Genomic DNA, 21,901 nt, shown 5'->3' with positions numbered 1-21,901 from the left:
TCTGGTTTCGTTGTGAGTATTTGCGCAAATTTCTGTATTTGGTTGCATTGGGAAAATTTGCAGAGGGTGTTTCTGTATTTGGTTGTGTTGTGAATATTTGCGGCACGTTTCTGTTTGCATTGGGAGTATTTGCAGCAAATTTCTATATTTGGTTGCATTGGGAATATGTGCAGGATGTTTCTGTATTTGGTTGTTGTGAATATTTCCAGCACGTGTTGTCAAACTGATGAAGATGTTTTCTCATGTACTCATGTGAGCCACAAAAAAAAAAAAAAAAATACACGACCAATAAGGGATTGATTTGTCAGAAACCATACTTTTGACTTTTTCATCTCTGAGGATTGTGCCAATGTAATTTGCAGTGATTAAAAAATACTTTAAATTAAATATATTATTTTTGTTTGATATTGACAGCTGATTCGGGAATTATTTTATGGTGCCTTTGTGGTATCTTTTATGTATCTTTATTGTATCTTTATGGTAACTTTCTACTGAAAAGCTTAAAAGGGTTGCCTAATATGTGCTTTGATACGTTAACGGTTTAAACTTATCAATAGCAAAAGAAAGATATGAATGTGCATATATTGTAGATTATACAAATGTGCATCTATTGTAGATTATATACATTTATTTTTTTATTTTGCACATGATACAAATTATTATTATTATTATTATTATTTATTTTATTTATTTTACCAATTTTAAAGTTTTATTTACATATTTGTTCCTGAAATCCACCCTTCTGCTGGGATCAAAAACAAGATTGGATTATGTGATATAATCCAATTTCAGAATTCTTTTTTTTTTACCCATATTAAAAAATAATTCCGATCCGATAGCCGAAATCCGATCAGATTTCTTTTTCTCAACTGCGCCCAGAACTACTTGTCCACAAGGTGGAAGCATTTCTCAAGTAAGGCGCTGTTACGCATGCATGACAAATTTATTAATTCTGGGGCGGGGCCTTGGCTCATGAATATTGATTAAGATAAGTGACTCCCGAGTCACTTCAGGACGGTTGCCACGCAACATAGTCATGCGCTAATTATATTTTGGTAAATCAGAGTAGGATTCACAACACCGACATGTGGGCCTATCCATTAATATTCAAAGGGTAAACCTTTAGCTATACTGTTGCTATACTGTAAGGTCTGTCCAGTGCACTACAAAGCAATTCAATACAAACAATCTGGTTTATTTATAACAAGGCATACAACAGGGATTGTATTAAACGTCATGCGCTTCTTCATGTGCATAGTCATTCAGTTCCCTGAGACCTAAATTCAAACGTGCATATTTCTCAATAAGAGGTCATTAATATAAAGAAAAAACGTAGTTGCAACAGTGCATCCGTATTTATCCAAACGAACATATTATATAATATGAATATATTATCTCTATTGTTTTTTTTTTTCACTATACATACAAACGTAATATTTCAGCATTAACCTACTGAGACTTACTAAATTATTTTTATCCACTCTAGTGGACATATGGACACCGTTTTGTTTTTTATAAATAGCTATTTGGATGTCAGTACTTTTTATTCCAATACAGTTGTTTGAAATAAATAATAATAATAATAAAACGTCTCAGGAGGTTGACGACACAACAGATGCATGTTTCTTTGGTGTGCTGATCTTGATTCTTCTCCTCACTGATGCGCCTGTTCTGTTGGGCTCCTGCAGTTTAAACCTCTCCAATCCTCCCGCGTCATCCAGAGCTCGCGCGCTGCAGCTCGGCGTAGACACTTTAATGGTGTTCCCAAACTTAGAATAGTCCACAGCATACATCCCATCTTCTTGAGACACCGTAGGCACAAACCTCTGACCCCATAATATCTCCTCGGACAGGTAAGAGGTCCGCGCTTGTGTGGTGATGCCGGTGGTCTCCACAACCCCCTCCAGTACGACGACCACCTCAATGTCCTCGTGCAGCAGATCGGCCGCCGATAGATCATACAGCGGGCTGTTTTTGTCAATGACGTGACTGATGATGAGGGGTGACACCAGAAAGATGCTGTTGGTGCCCACCGGGTTGTCCATCTGGATGTCTATCTGATCCAAAGGCACCATCTCGCCTTCATTGGTGACGGTTTTCCGCACCACCTGCATGTGGATGGCGGCACTGATGATCATGCTCTTCCTCAAGTCCCCGAGGCGAAACATGAAGCACAGCTTGTTGTTTCTGACGGTTATAACCGCGTGTTTGCTGAAGATGAGCGTTTCCGCTCGCCGGTTTGCTTGCGCGGTTTTCATGAAGATGCATCCTAACATGATGGCATTGATCAGCAAACCGACTATGTTCTGAATGATCAGTATCACGATGGCCGATAGGCACTCCTCAGTGACCATCCGTCCGCCAAAACCGATGGTCACTTGGACTTCAATGGAGAACAGAAAGGCTGAGGAGAACGAGTGGATGTCCGTTACACACGGGACAAAGTCGTCACCTTTCGGGTCCAGGTCTCCGTGCGCGAAGGCGATGAGCCACCAGACCATCCCGAACAATAGCCAACTGCACAGGAAGGACATAGTGAAGATCACCAGAGTGTGAAGCCATTTTAGATCCACTAGAGTGGTGAAAACGTCTTGTAGAAACCGTCCTTGTTCGCGTATGTTCGTGTGCGCGACGTTGCACGTTCCGTTCTTGGCGACGAATCGCGCCTTTCTCGATTTAGTCTTATATTTGGGCTGTAACACATTCTCCGCCAACCGAGTCAATAAATAGTCATCGGGAATGAGTCCTTTTCTGGACAACATAGCTGGTCCATACTACAGCTTCGCGGCTGCGCTATTAAGTTGTAACATGACAAGTGCGCTCATCTTCAGCGCGCGCCGCGCTCGGTGTCCGTTCACGCGCTCACATGAGGGTATAGGAGGTCCCGTGGGAAGACGACACATTTAGTGATCCGGCTGCCGCTGCCAGTCAACTGCAACCCGATATTTTCTCGCACATCCTCAGATGTGACTTCAGAAAGACTCATTCAGCACAGGGCATGCGTGCTAAACGCGAACTTTACCACAGTGAGAAGAGAACCCACTCTGCGGGTAACAATTAAAAGACATGGGCTAATGTACACTTCTATACTTATGTCATAGTTAGGGCTCCAGTTCTAAAGAGACAAACTACTAGACATCAATGCTGTAGTATACTATAGCCTGCTACACTTTACTCTGCATAACCAATATAACTTTTTACCTATTAAAAAGAGCATTTTTAAAAAAAAATTATTTCTAACTTCGGTAACACTATTTTAAGGTGTCCTTGTTACACGTTACTGTATTTACTATAGTAATAAGTATATAATTAGGCATAATTGCATGCAATTAATTAGCATAGTGTAGTTCAGTTATAGTATATAGGTTATTATATAGGTAACATCGGTTAGTGTAGTTTGTCTCATGCAAACTTGCACTCACACACTGATTTTTGTTGTTAATGCAGAGTGTAAGATAATATATGAACAAGCTATAGTAGAGAGCAGCTTTGATGTCTATAATATGGTATTCTAATCTTTTAAATAAAAAAAAAATGCAATTTAAAAAAATTGATTAAATTTTATTTTAATGTGTCCCTGTTACAGTGTAATTATACATTTAAGTACTTAGTAATTTTAATTAATTACATGTACTGTAATTAATATAGGGTTGGGGTAGGAATAGAGTTCGGGTTAGGGTCAACTCAATTAGCAACACATTTAGCTTTTAAAGACTACAAACTACAGTATAAAATAAAAAAAGATTAATTTCCTAGCCTACTATACCATACTGTGCTATAATTCACTCTTCATTAACAATAAAAAAAAACATATTTAGTGTTGTGGAGAATAATTATATATAAATAATTCTATAGTATACAAATGCATTAGCATACTACACTACAGAAAACAATTCGGTACTTACTACACTATAGCATAGACTACAATGCTGTGTACTAGGCCTACTATACTATGCTCTTCATTACCAATAAACATTTATCATATGGTTCTAACTACAGTATATTACTACAGCTAACAATACTGTACTAAATACATTACAATAATAGTGAAGTAAGTAATAGAATTCACAAAACATTTATTCATGTTTTTTGGGGGGATATGAAGTACATACTAGGTCCTCGTTCACTTAATTTTCACAACTCACAACTTTTAAAATGTTATTTGTCTACTTAAAGCTTTTTTCGGAAATAAGTTTTGTTAGCTGAACAATCAATATTTTGCCTTGTTTTCATTCCTGTCATAAATTAAATAAGCCGCAACCCTATAAATAAGATCTATACTTCAGTAATGTTGTAATGTAAGGTTGTTAACTCTACAAGATGAACTATAAATATTTCTTTTGTCATATTGCTATTAGTCCACTTTAGGATATAAAAATAATATAAATTATTGTTTAAATTAGAATATATAATATTATTAATATATAATCTATATAAAAATCTGTAATTGTTTATATAAAAAAGGGCATACAGGTTGTTTATATATTTTTATTAATAAATGTTTAAGATTTTATTTACAAATGTGATTATGATAAATACAGTTATAAATAATTTATAATTCACGGTACAAGTGCACTTTCAGTAGAGGGTGTCCGGACTCATTTGTCGGCTCGCACGAACGACGCAAACACACTGTTCTCTTTATTCAGGAGAACCTCTGGTTTATCAAACTCCAGAATGACTCCTCTCTTCATCACAATCACCAGGTCTGCATTCAGGATGGTGTGCACACGATGCTGTGGAAAAACACACACACATAATGATGTTAAATGGCTGAGAGCTTGTTTGATCGGACTTAAATGCCTCTTAATCATTAAAAGCATTGAATGGTCGTCCTGCTGTTGCGCTTTAACCACAGCTAGACTTACGGCGATGGTGACCACAGTTCTGTCGGCGAAGGCAGTCATCACAACTTTCTGTAGAATGCTCTCCTATTAAAAAAAAGAGCATTAATATAATATAATATAAAATATAATAATATACAATAAACTATAAACCTAACATATTAAAAAGAACATTATATTAATTATATATATATATATATATATATATATTATTTTTTTAAACGTTTATAATTTATATATATATATATATATATATATATATATATATTTCATTTTATAACCTTACCTTAACTTTATAACCTTACCTATTTAATAGAGCATTATATAATATAATATTTTATATTTTTATTAATTGAAATTTGTTGTTTATATATAATTTAGTATTATAGAAATGGCAGAAAAATGGCTACATTAAATATAATTTCCATTCTAAAAAAAGTTTTATAATTTCAAACTTTTTAACCCAATCTATTAAAAAGGGCACTATATTATATTATTTTAATAATTAAATTTTTTATTTTATATATAATTTTTTATTATTAAAATGATTTACATTATAATATAATGTAAATTAAAATAATAAAGTTAGAAATTATATAAAATGTATATATAATTTCTAACTTTTTAATCTATAATTTTAGTACTTTTTATCAATAAATGATATTATTGTTATAACAATTTAAGTGAAGGATTTATTAAAAAAAATGAACGAATTTTAGTATATATTACTTTATATATTAGTGTTTAATGATAGCTTACATCGGGTTTTCAAAGTGTGGGGTTAGAGCTGGGCGACATGACAATATCAATCAATAGAGGTTTTCTATATAGTTTATCTGAATGTAAATATTTCCATAAAGCGTAGGACTGCTTAAAAAACGATAGAGCAGCAAAGAAACATGGACGAATGAGAAGAAAGAGCGGGACGTAATTTTTGATGAGTTATTAAAATTACAATAAACCGCGACAGAACTTAATTCGCTACATGTGCTGAATTCAGTTCACTTTCACGGCTTATTGCGCTTATGTGTCAAAATGTCTGATTATGTCTAAAGTGAAATTAAACAGTTGGGCGAAATTTTCATTTTATTGGATCCGTGCATACGCTCTTAAAGTGACAGCAGCCTCATATAAGCCAGTCATTAATGTTAATCAAACAACAAAAGAAAATCATTCATGCCCTTGACTGAATATCTTCCATAGCGTTATTAAGAATCTGTGTACATGTAATTTGACTTTGAAAACCCCTGGCTTACATTCAAGCTGGCAAGGAATTTTTATTTTGAATTCTTTATATCAGAAACACCTGTACTTTTCACACGGATGCTTTCCTTTTTATTTGGAATCCATCAAATTGTCCCTCACTGTGTGTCCATTCCTCTATAAAACCCCAGCCAGTGCATTTAGCACAGCCACGGTTCATTTACTCCAGAGAGATGAAGGCAGAGGAGCAGTCGGAGGAGAAGAGTGTTTGAGAATAGTGAGAAGTGAATCGAGGTCGTGGCCCTGGGGGGTCTTCTTCCACCTCTTAGACTCTCTTACTCTTTATTGTACTTCTAAACACACACACACACACACACACACACACACACACACACACACACACACACACACACACACACACACACACACACACACACACACACACACACACACACACACACACACACACACACACACACACACACACACACACACACACACACACACACACACACACACACACACACACACACCGTAGCCATGTCTATGGAAGCAGTCGCCTCGTCCATAATCAGAATACTGCTCTTCCGCACAAATGCGCGTGCCAGACAGAACAGCTGACGCTGCCCCTGGCTGAAGTTCTCCCCACCCTCGGTTATTATAGCATCTGAAATGCAAGGAAAAAGTACCATCAATCATATTTTTAGATTTTTGTTTAAAATTAAATCTTAACCTTAAAAAGACCTGTTCACACCAAGGATGGTAGCTATAACTATATAAATATAAAGTTTTAATAATCGTTCTAATTCTATGAGAATAGGGAAGTCCATACCGCAACCATAAAGATAACACAGAGGACAATTATTGTTAGAATCACAAAAGATTTTGAAGAGTTTGAGCACTTTGGCAGAAGACAGCACATACTTATAATAAACGGAACATTATTGTGCGTTGTGGACGCTAATATAGTTATTGTTCTTGGTGTGAACATGCCTTAAAGCCTACTGTATCATATTTGATACACACAATTTTAAGGCCTCTAAATGACCAACATGATCAAAACCTTTATTCTTCTGTTGTACACAAGCCTTCTGTCATCTAATTGTTAGTTTCTATTTTTAGCAAGTAAAAGGCCTTTTAAAGTATCGTTCTAAAAACGTCCCTCCTCAGGTCATCATTCATGTGTCTTTTGCTTTGAAAACTTTTATAATAAAGGAAATATTACTAACAATATAAAAGTTGTTTTCAGATTTTAAGGAGAACACTTACTGGGCTGAAGCAAATCCATACTTGGTTATCCTTGTATACAGTATGTATATAATATATATATATTTTTTAAATCATGTTAAAATGTGAGTATCAAATATGATACATCAGACTTTTGAGGAACGTTTATTTGTACATCTGTCAATCATCATTGTATTGCATTGCACAAAAACTACAGAGCTTTGATCATAAAATAAACATTTAAATATCATTATATTAAGACATTAATGGGAGATATAGTGGCAACTGATATCTATGCATTTTATGGAAGTACTACTTTTAAAGATCTCATTTACATTAAAAACGATCAGAATGTATTACTGTTTGGCCATATAAATATCAGCAACAGCACCGAATTGCAAATTGTTCAAAATTCACCAAATATTATTTTCCTTCCTTGAGCTTATACTGAAGATCATACTATATGGGACAAAAACCTGATGCATCAAATATGATACTCAGAAAAGGTGGCATATATGTTTTTTTTTTTTGTCAAAACATTCAATAAACTGTTTTATTGAAATAATATGACAGGGTTAAAGCCATTATATAATTCCAAACCTGTACGAACACTGATGCCCATATAGACTTTTTAATGAAATTTTTTCATATATTCATACATTTCAAATATCATCTTCTATGTTCCACAGAAGGGTGAAAAAACCATACTGTAGGTTTGGAATGGAATGAGAGTGATTAGATTGACAGATTTTTCATTTTATTCCCAACTATCCCTTAAACATGTGATTTCTATCATTCTCTAATCATGTTTTATCATGTCTTAGGTGTCTTACCTAGTCCACCAGGCAGGGTTTTAACTACTGGTTTGAGTTGTGCTATTTCTAACGCCTCCCACAACATGCTGTCTGTGGCCTTCATCTCTGGATCTAGATTAAAACTGAACACAAGAAAATGAGATAGTATAGAACTTCTCATTACCAATCCAGTTTGCCCCAGAAATCCTTCATCTCTACAGCCCATACTGATGTGTTCTGGGGCTTTTAAAAACACTAAAACGGTACAAAACCTAAGGTAGATTCAGAGAGAAAACAGCAATGATTAATAATATATATGAATGCTTGTATATCATCCATTCATAATGTAAATCTGGGGGAGTTTGGCCTATGAAATCACATCTCAAGTGTCAAATTTAAACTGATAATGTTGATCAAAAGATTTTTTTTTTATTGTAAATGAATACAATGTCTAGGATATTGAGAGAATTTTATTCACTCATGCAGTATTCGGTTTTAAGAGACGCACCGGATGGTTCCGCTGAATAAGAAGGGATCTTGTAGAATAATAGAGAAGCGTGACCTCAGCGTCTGAAGAGGCATCTTTGCTATATCGATGTCATCAATGATTATTCGCCCTGTTGGAGTATAGAGGCTTATATTATACTCTGTAAATTAAATTAAATTAGCTTGGCCTTGATAAAAATAAAAAAAAATCGGGAGTCACCCTCAAACGTGTCCACCATCCGGAAAAAGGCCAATGAGAAAGATGACTTGCCACTTCCTGTTCTACCACAGATTCCAAGCTGTAACAGAACAACACAAAGTAAAGGGCTTATGCGTAACCTTTAACAATACGCAATCCAAATAATTTCCTGTGTGTGTATATAGAGGGTATGCATTGACGTCACTTTCCCACCAGGACACGCCCCCTCAGTCAGACTGAGTGGCAAAACATCTTGCAACATAACTGGCTTTAATAGGGGAAACTGTAGTTTGACTCGACTTGAGGGTGTTGGACTCGACAGTGATCCTCACACCTCACCGAAGAGGTGGTCCATGGACATTGACATGAGGCCAAGATTCAGGTTTTCTGTCATTTTTATGTACCTGATTTTGACCCCCTGGAATACAAGCAAAGCCTGTGAATGCTTTACCTGCTAGACAACACTATAAATACAATATAGGTAGATCTAAATCTGTCATCGAGCAGCCCTAAAACTTGTTAAAGCACTAAGGCATTAGGCCAAACATAAAATTGTGACTTTCTGTCAAGCTGCTTGGAAATGATGTGTAATCTAAAGCGCTATACAAATAAATCTGACTTGACGCTTGGTCGTACTTCAAGACAGGATTTGATGGTGAAATTAAAATGATGACGTATGAAACTGACGCGTGAAGTCAACTCTTGCAACTTGGAACCTATTTCAAGGTTTGCGTTCTCGAACCACCAAGTCAAGTCAGGTCATCCTCATTTATATAGCGCTTTTAACAATGTAGATTGTTTCAAAGCAGCTTTACAGAGATAAACATATAATTTAAGGTAACAGAGATTGGTTTGGTTTTATAGTGGCACCAGGCACTGTTGTTGGGCAAATGAGCCGGCCGGAGAGCTTTAAGTGTAAATAACTAATAATCTTTGCAACGGAAGTGAATCAATCAAAACTAACTTTAGCTGGACAATAACTTTATTCTAGAGCTGCTGTAAATCCATGTTTCGCTGCCTGGATTCCAGTTGTTTCTGCGAATGGCTGAGTGATCTGGGGTTCTAGGGATTCTGTAGCTTTCAGCAACCTGTAAAAAGATAGCTCAGATTTCTTGTTGAATCTATTTGTATAGTCATTCGCACAGCTCTTTTGCAGCATTCAATGCCAGTCAGTGGGTGTAACTGCAGTGACTCCGCCTACTGTGCATACCCTCTTTATATTTAAATAAGTTGAATATAATTATTTAACTTTATTAAGAAAATGTACTTTCTTACATATGTGTATAATTGTACCTTTTGTCCTGGGCTGATGTGAGCATTGACCTGTTTGAGGACAGGCTTCAGGGTGCTGTCGTACCTCACACTCAGATTCTGGATCTGAATCTCACCCCGCTGAGGCCAACCTTCTGGAAGCTGAGACGCGGCTGAGAGAGAAACATTTAACCAAAGAGATAAGAGGCGTACGATATACAGAGAAAGATGGACAGCATGTGAGAACACTGGATATAGTAGATCTGTCTACTTCTTTTCCACTTCTTTTCCTGTGTTTAAATCAAGTCAAGTCCCCTTCCTTTATAAAGTGCTTTTAACAATATAGATTGTTTCAAAGCAGCTTTACAGTGATATAATAGGAAATTAAAGTAACAGAGATTGTTTTGGCTTTACAGCAGCTCTAGAATAAAGTGATTTTCCAGCTAAAGTTAGTTTTGATTGATTCACTTCCGTTGCAAAGATCATTAGTTATATACTTGGGGGGCCACTTACACGACACCGTTCTAACAGAAAACCCTTAATGCGTTTACTGATACTCACACAGCAGACCCTCGTAGTTTTCAGGTTCTGTCCTCAGCAGAGCTTTTATTCTCTTCACAGCTCCCAGCTGCACCTCCATGTCTGCCAGATTACGCACCATCCAGTTCAGGTAGTTGGACACCTGAGAGATAAAATATAGAAACAGAAGTTGTCCAATATTGCTGAAGATCAGCATGTAGAAAGTTAGATGTATATGTGTGTGTGTGGTCTTGCCATGAGGGCATATGTAAGTCCCAGCCCCACCAGCCCAGTGGACAGATGATTGTACTGGGAGTTTGTGATGGAGGCCACAGCTGCTATTAGGACAATAAAGGCCCCAATGTACTCCTGCACAAGAGATACAATAGTATAACCATTACTGTTGAGTCGTTCAGTCGTTCAATCTATTTTTGCCAGTATTTGATCAAATAAAAAAAGATTTTTAACTGGAACAAACATCTACAGATGTCACACATAAGGGACTTTCACACCGGGTAGTTCTAGGAACTTAGTTCTAGGAACTAGCCACCAGGGTGGTTCCCTGAGAACTAATGGTTCCCTTAGGAACATTTTCCTGGTTGCATATGCACCGCCAGTAGGAACTCTGAAGTGACGTTAGCTGCGCTTGTTGATGTGACTTTTATTTTGACAGTGCTGAGAACGCCAGAGCCTAAGCACACAGGGCTTTCATTCTCCGTGTTAATTAGTTAACGATCTGTCTAACAGTCCTGTCTAATATGTGATTAGATAGAACTGTTATACATAGAAAATATGAAAATGTATTAGCGTATGCCGTGTGGTTGATGTCCAGTGTTAATTATGTTTCGTTTGTCCCCTTAAAATTGCGTTGGATTTTCGTGTAAGGGTCAAAAGGCTGTTGATATTTTGCATGTGTCCGGCCAATCAGCTTTCACTAACGTCACTGGTTGTTCCTATAGTGCTGGTTTAGACACTACTCTGAAGTAGGAGCTAAATTAGTTCCTCCAAAAGGAGTTCGTGCGGTGCGAACACGCCAAAAAATGGGTACTTCCGCTAATAGTTCTAGGAACTATGAAAAGGTTCCCCCAGTGCGATTTAGTAACTGACTTGTGTGGCTTATAAACTCACCATTCGAACCTCCAGCCAGCGGTTCGCTGCTGTGAGGAAGAGAGAGGCCATGTTATTGGCATCTGTGAACTCTAGAAGTCTCTGTCTGAATCTAGGCTCATACCTAAGAGGGAAAATACAAGGAGAATCTGTTTAATACATTTATATGGAAGGCATTTAGCAGATGCTCCCATCCAGAGTGACTGCCACGGTCAACAGATGAGCAAATAAAGCACTCAAACCCATCGTTTTGCCCACCTGAAGGCTCTAATGGTTGTGAGTCCCTCTACTGTCTCAGAGAAGTGTGAGAGCAGAGGAAGCTGTGTGCTGTCTTCTAGCTGCTGGAGATCTCTGGAAATACAAGCACACAGGTCACTGAACATCTCAATAGAAAATAAAATTCTCTCATCATCTACTCACCCTCATGCCATCATCAAAGGACATGTCTTTTGGTGGTGGCATTGGGATAAGGACACGTTCTTCAGATAAATACAAATTAAGATTTTTAGGGGAAAACCCCACCTCTAATTCTATATGAAGTGAAAAAAATAGAATTTATATATATATATATATATATATATATATATATATATATATATATATATATATATATATGTATATGTATATATATCATGTTAGCTGACGCCTTCGCAAAACCATCACCTGGAGTCTATTGCAGATATAGATATTTGTACATGCATCTAACTATGGTTGTAGACGCACAGTCAACTTGCTCTTGAGTGTTGAGGGACCAGCTTTAACCATTCCAATATGTATAGATTATGTATAGCAGCCCATAGAAACGTCCGATAATGCTCGACAATTGTGGTGTCTGCTGTCAGAGCTCTCTGAGTTGCTTATGTTAGTTATTATTGTAATGTTACATGTTTTGAGACATGGGGTAATTTAACAGAGTCTCGTGACGCTTTGTAGACTCTGCTCTGGCTGTGCGTGTTCATGTGTTTTGAAGGAGGCATGGCTCTGAAGTGAGGGTGGGATCTTATGCTTTCAAAGCTAACTTGCTATTGCTATATATTCTGTATATATATATATATATATATATATATATATATATATATATATATACACTACATACCTACAGAGTATTCATATTTTAGTTGTATCGTTTCAGAAGCCACTGGGTCGTAGGTATTACCGTCATGATGGTTGTTTGTGCTGTTTTGACCGTCAACTTTTGGGAGCCCATTGACTTGCATCATACAGACACAAAGATGGATTATTATTCTAAAAATCTTTGTGTTCATCTGAAGAAAGTAAGTCATACTTCTGGGCTGTGGGAGAGTAAATGATTAGAGAATTTTCGTTTTTGGGTGAAGTATCTCTTAGTAGGAATTTATTTAGTATTGATACATTTGTAGCTATAAAGGCATATTTCTTATTATACAAGATAAAACAAATCTGGACAAAAAGTTGCAATGTAGTAATGGATAATTATATGCAATACTGTGGTTGCAATAGAGAAGTAAATGTCTTCAGATAAGTGATAAATTAATCGGATTGGTTACTTTGAAGCGACTCTGAAGTATTTCTGGATGAAGTAGCAGGTGATGGCCAGTGGTGCTAGTACAATGAGGAAAACCGGCGTGACGTATGAGATCACACCCAGAGCCGACACACACAGCAGCGTGGAGCGACTCAAACACTCCAGGGTAGCGGGAATGTGCTGAAACATAAATAGATAGAAATAAAAATCTATTACTGAATGCTGTGTCTGATATTCATCAAGTGAGTAATGCTGCAACACACAAACATTTTACGATTTGGGTATCGTAACATCCTACCTGATCTATCGTATTGGTATCTGAAGAGAAACGGTTTAATATGCTTCCTAAAGGAGTCGTTTCAAAGAGCCTGAAAAAAAAGAAGGGGGGAACAAATTTGGGGAAAATTTCAATCTATTTCAAAGGTTAAATCACTTGACTCAAAGAAATATACTCAGCAAAAAAAGATAATGAACATCCTCCCACTTTCAAATGCCCACACCCCCCAGCAAATGTCTTATGTGTAAATATTTGTATGAACATAAAAAGATTCAACAACTGAGACAAATGGAACAGATTTCAAAATCATTTGACGAACACAAATGGGACAATTAGTCCCTGAACAGAACAGTCAGTATCTGTTGTGGCCAGCAGCTGCTTTCAGTCCTACAGTGCATCTCATTTTAATGGACTGAGCCGGATTTGCCAGTTTATGCTGTGAGATGTTACTCCACTCTTCCACCTCGGCACTTGCAACTCAAACACATCTAAGGGGAAATATGGTTACAAGTGGTTTGCCACTGCAAGGACGATCAGATGTCTCCCTGTAGCACTGTCTCAGGCGTCTTAAGGGGCTTTCACACTGAAGGAGCGTTTTCATTGTTCCTAGAACTATTGGCGGAAGCATCCACTTTTTGACGTTTTCATACCGCAGGAACTGGGAACGAATTTAGTTATAGGAAAAACTCTTGGAAAAACTAAATTAGCTTCAGAGTAGGGTCTAATCAAGTGGGAATCTTCTGGTCTTTCTCTTGAAACCTACACGGAAGTGACTTAAACTGAAATTCATCAACTGGCCGCTAGAGACAGGTTCCAAAAGAGAATCAATCCCATGTTAATATGCCCAACTTTACAGCAGAAAAAAAATGTCTTCACCCTGGTACAAAAAGTGGTATTGGTCTGTAGCTAATTTTGCCCTTCGTAACTGTGAGGGGGGTGAATTGTTTTATAACTCATCCGTTTAAATTTTATTCAGCCTTAAAGTTCTGCATAATTAAGAGCATGGCCACTTGAGTGACAGGTAGATTGCCGCTGCTGTCACTACTAGCCTTTTTTTCTGCTGTCTGTTAGCCATCACGTCACCTCAGCTAGTCCTGCTTCTATGCACATTTTCGGTTATTTGGGAATGACACGCTGCCAAGATGGCAAAGGCCAGCTCCGCCCACTTTGGGCTTCAGAAATGCTCTTCAGAAACCTACGGGTGACGTCACGGACACTACGTCCATATTTTTTTATAGTCTATGGGTCTAACTCAGCACAATAGGAACTACCAGTGACTTAAGTGTATGCTGATTGGTTGAACGCATGCCATACAAAACAGCACCAGCCATTTTTTTAAAAGCTAATGTTTATGGCATTTAACTGTCGCCTTTGTCTGCGCCATTGTGTTCTTTTCTCACACTCAATGCCATGTAGCACTACAAGTTGTTGTAGGAGATTTCATCTCTTAGCCCTCCTTTCTGCTCTTTCCAGGGGACCGCCCTAATGTCTAGTTCCTAGAACTAAGTTCCTAAAACTACCCGTTGCGAAAGCCCCTTTACATTACAGTTTATTGCTCCGTTTACTTCTGCAGTCCTCATGCCTACTGCAGCAGGTCTATGGCAAGTTAATGCAGGTGATCAGGAACCCTGAGCATCCTTCTCCTAGTGTTTTTCAGTAGAAAGGTCTCTTTAATGTCCTAAATTATTGGAACTGTGACTTTAATTGTCTACTGCCTGTAAACGGTTTGTGTCTTAAGGACTGTTCTACAGGTGAGTGTGCAACAATTGTCTATGGTTTTTTTAAACAAGCATGAAAAACAAACACTTTCCAATTAAGATCTGTAAAGCCTATTTGGATTCTACAAAATGATCTTTCAAATACAGGATGCTGAAAAAAGGATGCTTCTTTTTATTGCTGAGTTTAGTTCATCTGTGAAATGTACACATGAAATGATACTTTTCTGTTCTCTAGGAGTTTGAGAGCTGCAGTTCACATCCACTTCCACTGTATGTAAAAGAGCAACTTATGACATTTAGCTAAATATCTCTTTTGGCATTCCACACAAAATATATTTACACAGGCAAAGAGCAATAAAACAAGACATGCTCACATACATAAACCCTCTCTCTCCTATGCAAACACTTGCCGCCCACCTTGTATTTAATACATACCCACACACACCATGACGCATAACAAATTATACACAACATACCATAATATTCCACATAAACACTTGATATGAAGGTTTAAGATGTACCTCATTGGGGCGAGAATAATATTACTGAGTAGACTGTGGTGCAGTTCTTTGGCCACCCGCAAGCCTGTCCACTCCACGGCCACTGATGTGGCCAGACACAGCACAATACCCAGACAGCACAGCAAACTGAACACCAGCAGGTATGACGAGTGACTGAAACCCACGTCCTGTGGGGAGAACAATGCCGACACTTAAAAAAACACCAACTCACTTGGTATGTAGTTCATGAGTTGAAAGACTGAATATTTCTACACACACAGGAAGGGTTGGTAAGCAATTCGGTCATGCTGATCTCACTCTAACACATGTTGTCATGGTTATACTTTCATAACAGTGCAATAGCTGCATATTTTAAGCATTTATTTGCCAGTATAATTGTTGCAGCCTGTCACAGTATTGTTGCAGAACGATAGCTTAAGAATAACTATATTAACGGCCACAGCAACAGATAATGTTCTGCACATGCTGCAGTTTTGTCATCTGCCACTTTAAATTCTCAAGCTATTTAAATTCAGGTGGATTCTGATTGGCTGTCAATGTTTTTATCGTTTATCAGCTAACGTCCAACAATATGGTTTCTCATGTCGTTATCGCTGTGGTCAGGGGCCTCATTTATAAAACTTTGCGTAGGATTTGCGTCAGAAGTGTATGGTTGAAACATTGGACGTGCGTACGCACAGAAATATTCGGATTTATAAAACCGTTTGTACGCACAAACCCTTACGCAGTTTTCCCTTAATAAATCACAATCAATTCTAAATGTAGCGCAGCTTTTGCGGCTTCATGTCATGCCCATAGTTGCCCATAAATAGTCTGTGAAACGCCCACAAGTTAATATTCATCGATTTCGAAATCATGGTAAACAAAGAGGAAAACCAAGAAATGTAACTTCACTCAATGTGAAGTAGAAATTATCGTTGGAGAGTTGGAAAACAGGATTAAAATGTTGTTTGGAGGGCACAGTGTGGGCATTACTAATGCCAAAAAGGCACTTGAGTGATAAAAGGTTGCATTACGTAATACATCATTACGCATTGTGATGGCATCATGGCATTATATTACCATCCATTTGATTGCATCTGACAAGCTACAGATGTGTTATGAGGATGAATTGCATAACATGCCAATATTATTGCAGAACATTTCACTTCTATTTTTGCAAATATGTGTTAATTTGCATTTCTGCAGCTTCGTTTGACTTTGTTTGTTTTACACTGCAGATCGATCAAACGGGTGTTCGTGTAGGCTGTTAATTGTAAGACTTGCTTTGTGAAGTCTTCATGTTATTTATGAGAGGCAGTATTGCCATTTCTTTTACACAACGGTCTACAGTTTCACACACTTTCACGTGTTTCTTCCATCTGCCGACGGTGTCGCCATTTTTAATTTCACCCGTTTTTATGCGTACTCCTGGGTCAGAGTTTGTGTGAAGGACCGCACATTTTCCCGTCAAGTTTGCTTTTTATAAATACCAATTATTGCGTAGAAAGCGGCGTACGCCGCCTTTTGTGCGTACGTAACGTTTATAAATGAGGCCCCTGGTCTTCCCCGCTCTCATAGAATTATGATTATTAAAACTTTATAGTTATCGTTAGAGTTATCGTCTATGGGGTGAACGAGCCTTAAGTGTATTTAAGTGCACTTAAGTGACTGCAAATAATCCATAACACTGCTAGCAAGCAAATCATTTCAATCACACAGGAAGACTGAGGATTTTCTGACTGATTCTAATTTATGTACTACAACCCTCCAAATGCTAATTGTACACTCTGAAAAAATAACAAAGTGAAAGAAAATCAATCTGGCAATCAAGGTGACTAAAAGGCTATTCATTACCATAGACTTCAGCAGAGGATATCAATAATGTGAACAAACTCAAAAAAATAACTTATTAGTGGAAGTCTAAATCAGGGGTAAAGTCCACTTTACATTCTGTGTGGCGGCAAAGACTGCTGCTTAAAATGCGTTGAGCAATTATCTGAGCAGTGATGGAGGGTAAAGTATTGATCAGAATAAACTGGTTTGTGAAAATACAGAAAAATTGTCTTGTAGTCTCTCTAGAGGAGAATGTGGATTTAAATTTTGTAAAGATTTTTTTGTACTTATTGCACAGAGCAGCTGTGTGCGGAGAGGATATAGAAACAAATCTTTTGAGCTTGACCTGTGTGTCTACAAGAAAGATGGAGATCTGGAGTCCCACTGGCTTCTTCAAAGTAGCACAATTTTAACCATCTGACTGACTCAAGATGAGGTGTAGTAAATAAACTATACCTTGCCTCTAACTCTGAACAACTTGATTCTAGTCTCACTGTATTATCTGAGCTGTCACAACACATACTAGCTCAAGGCTAAGCTCACCACAACATGCTCTTCCTCAGAGGCAGGGTGGTCTATTAATAAACTGAAGTGTTTGTATCTTGTTCTTAACACCTTCTCTTGTATTTTCCTATGTGCCATTCAACATTTACAGTGATGTGAATAAGTTAGGACACCCATGCTAAAGTAGCCTAAAAAGAGGAATAAAAAATAATCTTTTGGAAATTGATCTTAATGCCTTAATTAGAAAAATGAGGAAAAATCCAATCTTTAAGGACACCAATTTTCTTTGTGAATGAATAATGTATCATAAATAAATAAATGTTCTTCCTTAAAATACAGGGTGCATAAGTCAGGACACCCCTATGTTAAATTCCCATAGAGCAAGGCAGATTTGTATTTTTAAAGGCCAGTTATTTCATGGATCCAGGATAATATGCATCCTGATAAAGTTCACATGGCCTTTGGAATTAAAATATCATCTTTCAATGCAAATCAAACCAGCTATTAGGCTAACTGAAATAAAACCATGCCAATCTCTAGGTATGGTGAAGGGAATGTGATGATGTGGGGCTTTTTTAAATCCAAAGGCCAAGGGAACTTTATCAGGATGCATATTATCCTGGATCCATGAAATAACTGGCCTTAAAAAAAAAATCTGCCTGGCTCTATGGGAATTTAACATAGGGGTGTCCTGACTTATGCACCCTGTATTTTAAGGAAGAACATTTATTTATTTATGATACATTATTCATTCACAAAGAAAATTGGTGTCTTAAAAGGTTGGATTTATCCTCATTTTTTTAATTAAAGCATTAAGATCAATTTCCAAAAGATGATTTTTTATTCCTCTTTTTAGGCAACTTAAGCATGGGTGTTTTAACTTATTCACATCACTGTATGTGTCTCCTGGAAATATAAAACTCATTTTTTCTGTAGGATATTACAGTGTGGCATATTTTTCATGGAGAATTTTAATAATCAACCCAAGCAGCCAATGAAATAATGCATCTAAGCTATCTGAGGTTGCAGATGCAAACCATAAATTATGTAAATTGGAGCCAAAATGATTCAAGAGGGGATCCATATGTAGAGTAAATTTTCAAAGTAGAAATCAAATGTGCCAGACGTAAATTTTAGAATTGTTTTCGGTAATTCTGTACAATAAGGGTCCACTTATATGCATTTATTAAGTAAGGGATAATGTACATCCAGCTGGTTGTTTTTAATCTGAAGGGGGTTTATTCTCAGATAACAACCGGCTGGATGTACATTATCCTGCTTATTACACGGCTACTTGCCACGTAAGTAAATAATTAGACACAAAATATTGATCAGAGTCTGAATATTTTATTAGCTCTTTAAATGCAAAGCTCCCGCGGAGAGAGCAGTTGCTAGTGCGGTAAGTTCAAACTAGACATTTAAGGCATACAGTACAGTCAATACCAATTATTATACAGAATTTCTCCACATGTTGATTAGAGATTGAACTGTTTTAAAATTGTACCTGATTCTTATCTTATAGTCCAAAAGTGTACTAAACAATAGACACAAAATGGCAGCAGCTGCTTTTGAATGAAACAAGAGAGAGTGAGTCCATGATACTGGATGGCATAATTAAATAACAACTACACACAATATTGATTCGACTGAGTTTTAATAGTTTGCACCAAAAGCAAAACTTCCACGAAGAAAAAAACGTTCCTAGCAAGCGTATAGCGCTGCTGACATCAGTGACCCAGATGAGCCTGCATTATCTGTTTTGTTTTGGGAATAACATACCGCTGGATGGCGCGATTGACCAATCAGAATCAAGTATTCCACAGAGCCGAGTAATAATGCATATTAGTGCACCCGCATTGTAAAGAATTCAGCTTTTTACATATATCAGAGAAAAAACTAACAACCATCCATAACATTTCTGCAACCTGCATAGCATAATAAGCTCTGACAACCACCCACAATGCAACAGTTTTAGCCACTAACATTTTTCAGAAAGTGTAAAAATCGTGAACTTGATTTTTGTCTATGTATGACTGTCTAACTATACCTGCACTAGAGAGCAGTTGTGTGCAGCAGCGTCGATTTTGGCTGCGATGACTTTGGACGTCCAGTGAGCGAGCCAGTAGTCAATGGCCACCAGAAGGGAGTGTTTGGTGAGCTGGGATAGCAGGAGCAGGAGAAGCAGGAGGAGGCCTGCAGAGCTCAGGTACGTCCCACAGGATCTCCAGGGAATGGTGGCTCTTTGCCTCATCACTTGAGAGAGGTTATCTTCATCATCGCTCTCCACAGACTCTTCTATAGATGGATATATAGAAACATAGACAAACGAACTGAGAGACTGGACGGATGGATGAATAGATTGTCTAACATACGATACATGTGTCAACTTGTCCCATCTATATAAAATATCCTTGTCCCAAGATCACAATTCAATCTTTTGAACACGTGCAAACTTAAATGTGGAGAGCACACACCACTTGCTCTAAATTTAAAAAGAAGCATCACACTGGCATTTTAAAAACACAAGTGTTGGTGGATAGCAAAATAATGGAGAGACACTGAAAGAAGGAATAAACATGAGAATAAAAAACTGTAAAGCCCTGCCAAACACTTGCACCATGCCAAGAATACCCTTGAGTGGCAGAGCAGTAATGCTGTGTGTATACAGTATATAATGTTTAGGTCAGTAGAAGAGCATTTGGACTCAGCACAATCTCAGTGCTGAAGAGACAGAACCATTCCCACATTCATTATTCAGTAATTCCAGCATGGTCTGGACCGTCAGCAGATGTTAAATACTTTTGCTCACTCTACCATGCAACAATTAAAATCAACAATGCTTAGCAAACAAATTACATGTGTATTATGATAGCCATATGCAAGGAGGTCTATAATAGTAAAATGGCCATGCACAGAGAACACAACATGTGAGGTGACATTTACTTTTTCAGGCAAAGCATGGGGTCTATTATTTTGTCAGTCACTGCAGTAAAAAGGCCAATCTTCCAATATAGCTTCAGTACTGGAGCATATTGACATTTGGCCAACTGCCACATTACTGGCACTTGTCTGCCATTTAAAGAATAATCAATTATAAAGGCGAGGGGGTGTAGAAATATAGAACAACTTTGGCCCTGGTGGGTAAAGCTTATACTGCAGTAGGTCAGGCCAGAGCATGCCTGCATACTATGTCCATCTTGCAGGCATACTAGGCCGACCTGCTCAGAGACCTTGATGAAGGCGAGGGGGTGAGCCCAGACGCTATTAAAGAACAGCGCCAGGCCACGGATTTGTCTCTCTGGGCCACCAAGGCTATGGCAGCCCTGGATGTCTTGGAGAGGCCTTTTTGGTTAAATCTTTCTGGTTTTAAGGAGAAGGAAAAAGCTGTTCTTCCAGATGCCCCGCTTTTACTTCTTCTATGCTGTCTTAGTAATTTAGTAATTTCCTACTAATAATTTCAGAAAAAACAGAGATTCTAATTATTGGACAAAAAACTTCCACACGTAATAACCTAGAATACTGTCTAACACTTGATGGCTGCTCTGTTAAGTCTTTGTCGTCATTTAGGAACCTGGGTGTGCTCTTCGATACCAATCTTTCATTTGAAAGTCACGTGTCTAGTATCTGTAAAACCGCATATTTCCATCTTAAAAATATATCCAAATTACGTCATATGCTCTCATTGACAAATGCGGAACAACTAGTTCATGCGTTCATGACATCAAGGCTAGATTATTGTAATGCTCTACTGGGTGGTTGCCCTGCACGCTTAATAAACAAACTACAGCTAGTTCAAAATGCAGCAGCTCGAGTTCTTACCAGAACCAGGAAGTATGACCATATTAGCCCGGTTCTGTCAACACTGCATTGGCTCCCTATTAAACATCGTATAAATTTTAAAATATTGCTGATTACTTACAAAGCTTTAGCTC

At 37.5% G+C, this 21,901-nt stretch overlaps 2 protein-coding genes across 2 annotated transcripts in view; both read right to left on the bottom strand.

Annotated features, from left to right (window-relative positions):
* Positions 1–1,174: 1,174 nt before the first annotated feature.
* On the bottom strand, positions 1,175–3,011 carry kcnj11 (potassium inwardly rectifying channel subfamily J member 11). Its single transcript, XM_077211388.1, has one exon. It carries the CDS (start codon positions 2,760–2,762, stop codon positions 1,593–1,595), a length of 1,170 nt encoding a protein of 389 aa, XP_077067503.1. The 5' UTR covers positions 2,763–3,011; the 3' UTR covers positions 1,175–1,592.
* A 1,462-nt stretch (positions 3,012–4,473) lies between these two features.
* abcc8 (ATP-binding cassette, sub-family C (CFTR/MRP), member 8) overlaps positions 4,474–21,901 on the bottom strand; it is a 92,231-nt gene continuing 74,803 nt past the window's right edge. The window contains exons 26-40 of the mRNA XM_077211307.1: positions 20,017–20,264; positions 15,651–15,817; positions 13,433–13,502; positions 13,157–13,314; positions 11,889–11,981; positions 11,652–11,754; positions 10,779–10,892; positions 10,566–10,686; positions 10,047–10,177; positions 8,775–8,853; positions 8,577–8,685; positions 8,108–8,211; positions 6,581–6,714; positions 4,869–4,931; positions 4,474–4,736 (exon numbers count right to left, since the gene is read on the bottom strand). Of these exons, the coding sequence (XP_077067422.1) occupies positions 4,599–4,736; positions 4,869–4,931; positions 6,581–6,714; positions 8,108–8,211; positions 8,577–8,685; positions 8,775–8,853; positions 10,047–10,177; positions 10,566–10,686; positions 10,779–10,892; positions 11,652–11,754; positions 11,889–11,981; positions 13,157–13,314; positions 13,433–13,502; positions 15,651–15,817; positions 20,017–20,264 (1,832 nt within the window). The 3' untranslated portion in view covers positions 4,474–4,598. The remainder of the gene's footprint in view (positions 4,737–4,868; positions 4,932–6,580; positions 6,715–8,107; positions 8,212–8,576; positions 8,686–8,774; positions 8,854–10,046; positions 10,178–10,565; positions 10,687–10,778; positions 10,893–11,651; positions 11,755–11,888; positions 11,982–13,156; positions 13,315–13,432; positions 13,503–15,650; positions 15,818–20,016; positions 20,265–21,901) is intronic.

This window comes from Siphateles boraxobius, unplaced genomic scaffold, assembly GCF_051911475.1.
Source record: "Siphateles boraxobius isolate OS27281-9 unplaced genomic scaffold, OSU_SipBor_1 65, whole genome shotgun sequence".
NCBI classification, from domain to species: Eukaryota; Metazoa; Chordata; class Actinopteri; order Cypriniformes; family Leuciscidae; genus Siphateles; species Siphateles boraxobius.
The sequence above is the reverse complement of the archived record's forward strand: the minus strand, read 5'-3'. Positions and strand labels throughout refer to the sequence as shown.